Source organism: Mesoplodon mirus (assembly GCF_964341445.2).
Source record: "Mesoplodon mirus genome assembly, chromosome: 13".
Lineage (NCBI taxonomy): Eukaryota > Metazoa > Chordata > Mammalia > Artiodactyla > Ziphiidae > Mesoplodon > Mesoplodon mirus.
In genome coordinates this window covers 50,073,537-50,083,985 of record NC_138989.1, presented here as the reverse complement: position 1 = coordinate 50,083,985, position 10,449 = coordinate 50,073,537, and the positions used below count along the sequence as shown (strand labels likewise).

At 49.7% G+C, this 10,449-nt stretch overlaps 1 protein-coding gene across 2 annotated transcripts in view; it reads right to left on the bottom strand.

Moving 5' to 3' along the window:
* Positions 1-973: 973 nt before the first annotated feature.
* The window catches only part of MAPRE2 (microtubule associated protein RP/EB family member 2), a 160,062-nt gene continuing 150,586 nt past the window's right edge, over positions 974-10,449 (bottom strand). For both annotated transcript variants that reach the window (XM_082640970.1, XM_082640969.1), the window contains one exon: positions 974-2,497. In XM_082640970.1, the coding sequence (XP_082497096.1) occupies positions 2,423-2,497 (75 nt within the window). In that variant the 3' untranslated portion in view covers positions 974-2,422. The remainder of the gene's footprint in view (positions 2,498-10,449) is intronic.

Genomic DNA, 10,449 nt, shown 5'->3' with positions numbered 1-10,449 from the left:
GGAAAGCACGCACTGGCTGCCGAGATGAGAGAATGATGGGGTAAAGCCATCAGGGAGAAAGGAGCAGTCCTGGGAAACGAGAGGTGGTCTGCACAGAAGCTGGGGTGCAGCCGAAGAGGACCGGGATACTTAGCTGTCAAAGATTCCCCAAAGCATCAGTGATGTCCCATGCGATGCAGGGCAATGGAAGACGTTTCAGATGTTGACAGAAAGAGAAGTATATAGCTCCTCTCTAAATAAATGGTCTGCCCCAAGACTCCGGGAAGGAGAAGGAAGTAGGATGACTGGCGAAAGTTGTCTTTGCCAGATATATGGCCAGTATGTTTGTAGCTGAGAAAGTTGGGGATTTGGGGAGGAACAGAGCGGCTGAGTGTCACTGGTGAGGCTTATGCACGTTACCCAGTAATCATGTGCATCCACATGATGGGAGTGTGGTTCCTGATCCACCTGGCACTGGGTATTACTGACACGTCCAAGGCAAGCGAAGAACTGCCCAGGAACCACTGAGGGTCACCTGCATGGAATCATTTATTGTGCCTCTTTACAAGAGCTGTTTAGAAAGAAGGAAACTCAGTGAGTGCAACAGGCTTGGGGGGGGGGGAGGGAGGGGTGGGGACGACACACTGTTAAGCACGATGCTGCGTATAGCACGACCACTCCCTGCGACCAGGTGTGGGAGGATGTCACCGCCGAGAGCCAGGCCGTATTCCAGCCTGAGAGAAACGAGCTGCCGCTGTAGCGCAGAGCAAGCAGGAGAGAGAAGAAAGGGAAACCAAACCCCATGAAACATCTGTCCAGTTCTGCACAGTGTCCTGTAATAACCTCAAAAATACAAGCAATCTTTTTCACATGTTACTCAATAAATACCACTCTGCCACAAAAGGTTTACTTTGAGAAGACTTCTTTTGGTGGAAAGCTTCAATGCTAGAATTTAGAATTAGTATTTCATCAGTTAATAAAGAAATGTCAAAGCTTTATGATACGTAATTCAGAAATTTATTTTAAGCTTTTCAATTAAGAGGAAAGTGGGGTGGGCACACTTGTTTGCTGTTTTTGTTGCACCTGCTAAGTCAAATAACAAGTAAAAGAAAATCTAAAGTCAGAAACCGAGTGAAATGAATGATCCAGGAAGGGAAACCATCTGTCAAAGGGCGGGGTGGGGAAGAGGCAAAGATTTGGAAAGATACTAAGAAAATGTGCAAATATTAGTTAAAAAAAAAAAGGAATGCTTTTGATCATTAATGTTTCCTCTGTTTATGAATTGCCACGATTTAGCGAAGGTCAATGACAAGGAGGGCCATAGTATTGAAGAGGGGGAATTCTTTATTCCAGAAGGCATTGGGAGTCAGATTTTCCTATGCTGTCATTCCAGTGTCAACACCAGACTTCAGAACCAGGATTCTCCCTTGGGCTTACGCTCCTATTCATAAGGTCTTCACTCCCAGCCTTCCAGCAAGTGTGCAGCATGATGCCGGACCCAGCCGCCCGGGGCTGCACACCCTGGTCATTCTTTAGTAGGAATCCCCTAGTGTGGATGAGAGGATTTGGGCTGAAACCCACAGGAGGAGGCAGGAGGACCTGTGCCCATGCAGACCCCCGCTGACTGCAGACAACTGATGACAGCTTTTGAGGAGAGTGGCTCCCACCAAAGAGGACCCTGAGAAAGAAAAGAGCATGAGAATCTGGGTGGGGGGAGGCGAGGGAAAGGGCAAGCAGTTAGAGGGCCAAGTCGAGATGGTGTTTTCCTCGAGTGAATGTCTTTCAAAACAACATACTGTGTGGTTGTCTAACATGCTGATGTCTGAACACTGCTGGGCCCTGAAGTCCTAGTTTTGATTCCTTTTTTTTTTTTTTCCCTTTTGTTTGTGAGTAGAGGGAGAAACTGACTCGGTGTTTTTCCCCGTGAAATAAGTCACTGTCATATGGCTTTCATATCAAGTATCTCTTTCCCTTTGTTCCAATTTATTATTTGACCAAATTTATGTTCAGAGGTTAGACTTGCAAACATCAAAGCACCACAAATGTGTGTGACATCTAGTGACACTGGGTTGAGAAATGCCAATATAAATACCATATATCAAATTACCATTGTTTCACACCAGGATAAAAAGGGTGGGGTGGGGGTGGGGACAGTTGTTCTGGAAAGAAATGCAAAGAGCAGAACCAATCTCAAGCAGCCAAGTGGTGAAGTTGAAGGTATGTGACCCCGTGATGTCTTGGGGAGGCTGCCCACGGCCGCAGCTAGTGTGTCTTGGCGAAGGAAATGGGAACCGAGCGCGGTGGCTGGCATGGGTGCCGGCGCAGTGATGGAACAGCAGGCTGGGAACAACTGGTTTCTGATGAGCTTGAGGCCACAGGTGTTCCAATTCTCCAGAAGAAAAGTTCCCACCAGAATGGAAGTGTGGAGAGCTGCCGAGACGGTTCAGTACTCTTCCTGCTGCTGGGGCTGCTGTTCGTGGACTTGTTCCTCTGCTTCCGGCTCCTCCGGGTGGCCCTCCTGTGGGGCAGGGGGAGAGGTTTCAGCTGAAGCAGTTCACTGCCGGCAGCCCTGAAGCGTCCCCAGCCCCACCATCGCTGCACAGCACGGCATCGCCACGGCTTTTGCCACGCGAGTGCCTCCCCGCTCCCAGGAGCCCAGGCACACACAGGGATGCCTTCACCTTCCCGCCCTATCAAGGAACGGCCCATCTGGAGCGCGGCCAGCAGGCTTTAGGCACCACGTTTTCCTTCTGACCATTTTGGAAGGACGTCACCACAGAACATACGACATACTTTCCCACCCGCTGTACGACAGTAAACCAGATGCAAGGACTCAAGAGCGTCACGATAACCACGAGTGAGCCTGCTGTGACACAGCACAGGGCCCCAGGCCCCTGCAGTGTGTCCCATGGCTTCCTGTTTCCTGCCCTGCTGTCCTCCTCCTCACCTGGTAGCGTGTCTGCTTGAAGCAGACTCCTTGTTATAATCTGTTACTCATCTGATGCGGAGAAGCAGCTCGTTAGAGTGGTTAGGTAAGGAAAGGCCGATAACTATGGTTCTGGGTTGCCCCCAGCCAGACGGTGTCTCCAACAGGGGAGATCAGGAGCTTGTGCTCAGGGACTTCGGGACATCTATTTTGGGTATGTGAGGACTTTTTTTGCTTACTTTCTGATGGTTGAAGTGTTCCTCTACTTGGCTTCAAATGACCTATTTACTCACTTGCATATAACCCAGGGAAGCACATCACGAACACAAAACTCCAGGGAACATAAACCTTGGTCAGCTATATCTGCCAATTCTTCTTCTTTTTTTAATCTCACGAAGAATAATTAGCTCTTTACTACCCAAGCAGAGGGAGTGTAGCTAATCAATAGGGCCGACTGCTCCCTCCAGAATGCACAGTGGTTTTGCGATGCAGTCGGGAGCGTACGTTGGGATGTACAGACGTGCTTGTGTTCGTTTGCAAACCCCCTTCCTGTCTGGCCCATATTCCCTTTAGCCAAGGACACACCCGTCAAGATCCAACTCAAATACAGCAGGATCATTTCCCCCGATCCCTGAGCCAGGATTCTCTCCCTCCTCCTGCATTTTGCTTCTTCCTTGGCCTTAAAACTTTTGACTTGTAATCTTGTTTGTCTTGAACCTTGTGGCCTCATCCACTGGATCCTGAGGATACTGAAGTCGGGATAGGGCCTCATCCATCTGTGTCAGACCTTGCTTACTGTACAACTCAATGCATGTGTGTCAGGAAGAAGACATCAGAGAGGGTGCAAGAACAGATGACCCAGACTATCAGCCAAGGTCATGTGCCACTTATCTTCTGAGAGGCAGCATAATGTCAAGATTATAAGCATGGAACTGGAGTTCATCTCCCAGATCCATTATTTACAAGCTGGGTGACTTAACTGTTCTGTGCCTCAGTTTTCTCATCTGTACAAGTGGGGGATAGGACAAAAGTGCCCATTTAACAGAGTTTTCAATGAGTGTCATTGATCAATGAATCAATGGAGTCACTGAATTCAACAGAGAACTCTGAGTTAAAATAGGTGAAGTGCCTAGAACAGTGTTTGGCACATAATATAAGTGTGAGCTGTGATTCTTTTTTCTTGGTAACTCATTGGAATATGTTCTAAAAGTAAAAATAATTTTTTAAAAAAATAGTCTTTTCTATGACAAGAGTAGAAAATGACATCGTATTGAAGACTTGGGCTCAAATCTAGCACCGGGGCGCCCCTTACTGGCTTGGTGTCTTCAAGAAGCACATTATTTAATTTAATAAATATTAGCTCGCCCCATGACCACACCCGTCATCATACCTAAAACTGCTCCACCTCTGAAATGTGAAGGCCCAAATCCTACACTCTCTGCCCACATCCTGTTGTCCTTCGGGACACCTCGCTCCTTAATTCCTCAACCACGATGTCCTTTGACCTCAGAGCCCCAAGCCCCCCTTTGCTCCAGGCTCTGCCAGCTTGTCCCCGGGTCGGCCCTGCAGCGTCCTCCACAAGCCTCTTTGCCCACCGCTCAGCACACGTGAGGGTGGTCCTCTCGGCTCAGTTAGTGCCTCGGGGACAGAGGTGTCCTCCTGGGAGCAGGAGAGCACCTCTTGCTGGGATAGAACAAGCGAGGAAGAGCCACCGGGCTCCCTCTAGTCCAGGGGCAAAGAAGGAAACTCACGCTCATGGGAATTGACCAGGAACGGTGGACCAGGAACTCCAGGGTGTCTGCTCTGCCGCACGCTCCTCCCCACGCCTTTCTCACTGCCTTCACCCCAGAACGGATCACTCCTCTGAGCTTTACATCCTTGATTCATGCTTCCATCAGGTTGCACACTGAAGCCCTGTGTGTGTATGGGCGCGTGCTCGTGTGTCCCCACTGGCTGGCTCCACGGCTGCCTCTTCAGCCAGGCTCTGAGCCTCTGAGTCCCTTAAGGGGTAGAGATGTTGTTGTATTCGTCATCCTAACTTTTTAATGCCAGTGTGGTGCCTTCCATATCATATTGCCCAGACTTCAGCTGGTCTGAAGTGCACTTTTCTTACATAATTGTTTTTGTGAGTGTTAGGCTGCTGATGGGAGGAAGATTGTCAGAAATGAGGATCTGTTTGACATTTTACAGAAAATCTTATTTGCTCACATCACGGACTGCGAGTTAACTGTGGGATAATGGATTTAATTCAGGACTGAAAGTCGGAAGATTTGGATTCAAGTAACTGGGCCCGTCAAGCCAGCTGCGGGACGAGAAGCGCAATAGATAAGGCTCCCCCTTGGGCCTCCTTTCCATACTTGATGAGCCAGGGGGTGGGTGCGGTGCCCTTGTCTCCAGCTGGCCAAGGGCAGCTCCCTCATTCACGGTGCACCGCTGTGAGTTCATGCATCTCATCTGCAGGAACTGCAGACCCCAGAGCACTCTTATTGGGTACCGCGGCTATAAAGAACAAACGTCCTGGGTTCCCAATGGATTGCTAATGCTTGGGGTTCGAATTAAGGTGCTCTGAAAGTCGGGCAGGACGCATCTGTAACTCTGAGGCAGCTGTTGCACATCACCACCGGGAACTCCCCGCCCACAGTGCTGTGGAGGCACTCACACACCAAAAGGATCTTTCTCTTCGGCCCCACGCAAGACTGAAGAACTTAGACGCACAGGTGAGGAGGAGGCCAGGAGAAACCTAGGCCTAACATGTGACTAAAGCACTGGGGCGCCACCTACTTAATTAAGTCTAATATTTGCATATCAATCCACTCACAGCTGTGAGTGCCGCTTTGGAGTTCCTTATTCTTATAATAATCATGAGAAGGAGAAGCAAGCAGGAAGACAGTACTGAAGAATGCTCTCGGCTACTGTGGGAGGAGAGTGGGGACAAAGGAGGGGAGGAGGGGGAGGGCCGTCAAGAAGCTGGGCTGCGGGGGGGGGGGGAGGGGCATGGCTCCCACCTTCCCAGATGTAGGAGGTGGCGCACGACAGGCTCATCTACCACCACTCTCACACCAGCAAGTCTGGCTGTTCTTTCCTCTGCTTTGTTCCTGCCGTTTCCTCTGCTGAAAAAATACTCCCCCGTCTTACCTCTGTAACTGCTGACATTCCTAATCATCTTTCCACGTCCAACACAAATGTCATCTTCTCTGTGAAGTCCTTGCCTGTCCCTCCAGGCTGTCTTTATGTGCTCCCCACACAAGTTTATTTATGTCTCTATTACTGCGTTTATCACAATCTGACAAATTCCAGTTACTGGTGTCCCTGTCTGTCTCAAGGGGACTGTGAGCTCTTCTAAGACAGGGGCTGTGTCTGTTTTCTATAAACCCAATGCTGCGTCCAGTGACAGAAACGCAGGCTGAATTCAAAAGATGTGGGCTGAGGGGGGTTGTATCTTTAGGTCATTCGACAGTGGCTTCTGTGACAGGACCTCAGGAAACAAGTGTCTCTGTTATTAGCAGGTGACCCTCAGCCTACAGATCCACAGGGCAGCAGCTAACCAACGACGTTAAGCCCAGACACCTGTGGCCCCTAATTAAGTAGTAAAGATAATGAGAATCATAATGAGAGGCATTGGACAGCCAGCTGGCCATCTGCTCTGGAAACTTCCATTAGGTTTCTGTGACTGCAAACTGAACTGCCTCTGTTTACTTCCACACTCAAAACTCTCATCTGGATTTCTACATCTGCCAAACATGTTATCCTAGGATTGCTTGTTCACGAGAATCAAAGACCAGACATCACTAAATAAAGACTGAAGGAGGAGGCCTCTCCAGCGAATGCCTCCACCTGAAGTGTCAATGTCGGGTCCATCTGTGGTGAACTGAAGAGCAGGCACTCACTGCAGCCTCTGATTCCTCAGCACCCCTCTCATCTCCAGGAGGGAGGCAACCAACCAGAAATCTCTGCCTCTCAGATGTGCACAGAAGTCCGACCAGCGGCATCATGAATAAAATACCGGCATTTTTTTCCCAGACATCATGCCCCCATGGCCGCACGTCCACCTATCACTGAAGTGTGTGAATGGCCTGAAAACAGGACACAACGTCAGGGTCAAGCACAGCAAGGGAAAAAGGAGGCTCCGAGAGCTTGTGGGTGGGTGCAGTGGCTCAGCAACCTCTGAGCACATTTTTTCCCAAGTGATGCCTTTCCTAGGCAAGAGTGGAAGCTTTTTAAAGGCTCACTGCCTCAATGGTAGGACCTGGATAAGCTGGGAGGCTACCACAGAATCAGGACTCGCTACGCTCAGGGAGGGAGGCAAACGCTTGCGGCTCTAAGGGGTCTAGGACAGTTCCATGAACCTCCAGGAAGGGAAGCAGAGAGCAGAGCAGGACAGCCGCTCCTGAGCGTCTCGCCATCCGCCTCCGTAAGAAGTGTCACGTGTGCACGTGTGCAGCATGGAAAATACCGTGCAGCGTTCAGGCACGTGGCAGACAGTCTTCGCCTTCTCTCTCTATAGAAACCGAAGTTTAAAAAAATGGGTCTTGTCACATTCTAAACAAGGACACTTGGCATATTCCAGCTTATTCTCTGTAGAAAACTCAGCATAGCCTGATGTGTTTCTTTTGGAGCTGTCCAGACACAGAGGTGCATTAGAAGTTATCCTGGAATGAGAAGAATTAAGGCAGCAACTGCATTTGAAGATTTTGCACTGGGAACCCACATGTGTTAAGTTTGTGTTAAGTCTGTTTTCTCTTCCAGATTCCAGTAGCCTGGTTACTGCCTCTAAATCTCTTCCTGGACTTTGGATACTCCTTGGCTTACACTCAACAGTGATGCCACTGTCTCTCTCTTCTCCCTACCACGTTTCTCTCTATTTGGTGACATCAGCACAGTGCCAGTCAGAACAACAAAGGTGGGTTTAGTGACACTACCCGCCAGAAGAAAATGGAGGTTCTTGGCGGATGCTGAATTAAACAGACTGCCCAGAGAAAGAGGCCAAGACAATACTTTTGAAGGTGTCAAACAACAAAACAAGATGAAGGGAATTATTTGGAGAAAATCCAGGTAGGAATTTGACTACTCCCTTCTTCACATACAGAACACATGCAACTCAATACTGTCAATCAGACAAAGTCTGTCCTGCAGTTTCCCCCAGGAGGTACCTCCTTTACTTTTTCCCTTCCCTATGGCACCCAATATACTGAGAAGCAGGGAACATAGTCCTTAAGATTCTGGGCTCTGAGTTAGAGAAACCTGGGTAGTGATGGAGCTTATTTAAGATGGGTCATTGGGCTTCCCTGGTGGCGCAGTGGTTGAGAGTCCGCCTGCCGATGCAGGGGACACAGGTTCGTGCCCTGGTCCAGGAAGATCCCACATGCCGCGGAGCGGCTGGGCCCGTGAGCCATGGCCGCTGAGCCTGCGCATCTGGAGCCTGTGCTCCGCAACGGGAGAGGCCACAACAGTGAGAGGCCCGCGTATTGCAAAAAATAAAAAATAAATAAAAAATAAAGATGGGTCATTGAGCAAGTAATTTTATCTGTAAAGCAGAGATAATAGTACACCACATAAGGATGTGGTGAGAACTATAAATATAGAACATAAACGTAATATCTAGCACACGCTAAATGCTCAAGGTTAGCTATTACTACTATCATGTTCCCCATTTAAAAGGTGGCTCAGGCTTGGAGAAGGGAGGGCACGAACTCAGGACTTGAGTTCAAATGCAAATTATGCTGCTTATTCACTCGGGAACGTTATTTAACCTCTCGGCTGCCTTAGTTTCTCTCATCTATAAATGGGCTAATGGGCCCATATCTACCTAATAGGGTTCTCCAGACAATTACAGGAGCTGATACATGTAAAGCCCCTGGCCTTCCCCCTCGTCTCCCATCCCAAGAGTTTGAGGAAAGGACCTCCTGAACCCACTAGTCTTAATGGCTGATGCTGCTTTGAAGTCTTACTTCTTTGAGGGGCGTGTGTGCTAACTGCCCACACACTGCAGGAGTGGCTCTCTGAATCCAGGCCGCGGCAAGCTGCTGCTGGTGTGTGTGCTGGGGGGTGCTGGAGATATAAATGGTCTAACAGAAGCTGAGCGTAGTCATCCAAGAAGACACCCCTGAACTCCCAGGAGGCAAGAGCTCTTGCCGAAGGCCAGCCCCACCTGTCATTAGCTAGGAATTCAGTGGCCCCGCCAACCCTTAATTTGGAGTTCACCTGATGGCGCTCCCTCACAAGGACTCCTCCTTTGGGACAAGATCCGGCTCGAGGTTAGAATCAGCAGGGAGATTCCATCCTGCAAGCCGCCTTGCTCCCGCGAGCGGGCGCCGTCCCGGACGGGCAGCAGCACGGTTCACTCGGGCTCATGGTGCTGCTGCACAGACCTCATCGAATTCAGCCTCAAACAAGCTTGTGAAGAGAATAACCATAATTCGTCTAGTGCCTGACAGATGACAAAGCACTCTCTACATACAGAACGTCATAAGAATGCCACTTTGGGTGGTGCAGATATACACACTACAAACCGACCTTTGGTTTCTTCCGTCAGATCTGAAAACATTGAGAATGATATTTTGTAAAGCCGTCGCTATCTCTGGGACCTGGGCAGGCGGATTCCCAGGGCTTCAAGATCTATAGTCTGAGCTAACCGAGAAAGAGGTTTAAGAATATATACATATCTGGGGGAAACAAAAAAAGCGCTGGAGAGTCCCCAAACTCCAGACGGTTTCTTACAGTTTAAGAAAATTTCAGAGCTAGGATTTTAATCTTACACGGAGTAAACAACTGCCTGGTATTCGGCTGAAATAAGATAAAGTAAACTTGCTGGTGGCTTCCTATGTTCCGTGGAAATACCAACACACATGCAACTCGACCACAGAGCCCTCAGGGCACCTGCAGGCCTCCTGATCACACCTACCCAAACACTTCCTCAGCGCCAACCTGGCAGCAGGATGCCTGCAACCCCGGCCCGTGCTCTCCTGCCTTTCACCGCGCCGCCCTCATGAAAGTGGAGCCCCACGGGGCTCCCACTGCGGCCGCCAGGGCCTCTCCCTGCCTGTCTGGGCGGACTTGGGGTGACCTGCCTTGGGCTCTGCCGTTTATCCTGCCCCTTCCCCTCCTCGCTTCCTGAGACTCATGTTCCTCCGCTGCTCCTCACATCTGCTTTCCATGCACGGACGGAGCCACATCCTGGGTCCCCCCTCGGCACATCCACTCGTGGGGAGCGACCCTGGTGGGCAGGGCCTCCACAGAGGAGGCCTTCCAGAAGTATTTTTCCACAAAGGGCTGTCACACAATGCTGCTCTGTACTGGCAAAGTGTAACCAAGACAACCAGCTATGAAGGAAAAAACAGTTGTGGGACTTCTGGGGATGGGAAAAGCATCTAGATTAATTTTTCCTTTAACCACATTCTGATCTGTGTGAAGAATCTTTGCACACATTCTTACTGCTCATTTGCTCAGAGAGCTGAAAACCACTTGAGATTTGGCTGTGTAAGCCTATTTTTCTCAATCGAAGTCCCCCGGTCCCCTGCCCCCAACAACTGGCAACCATCCGCACA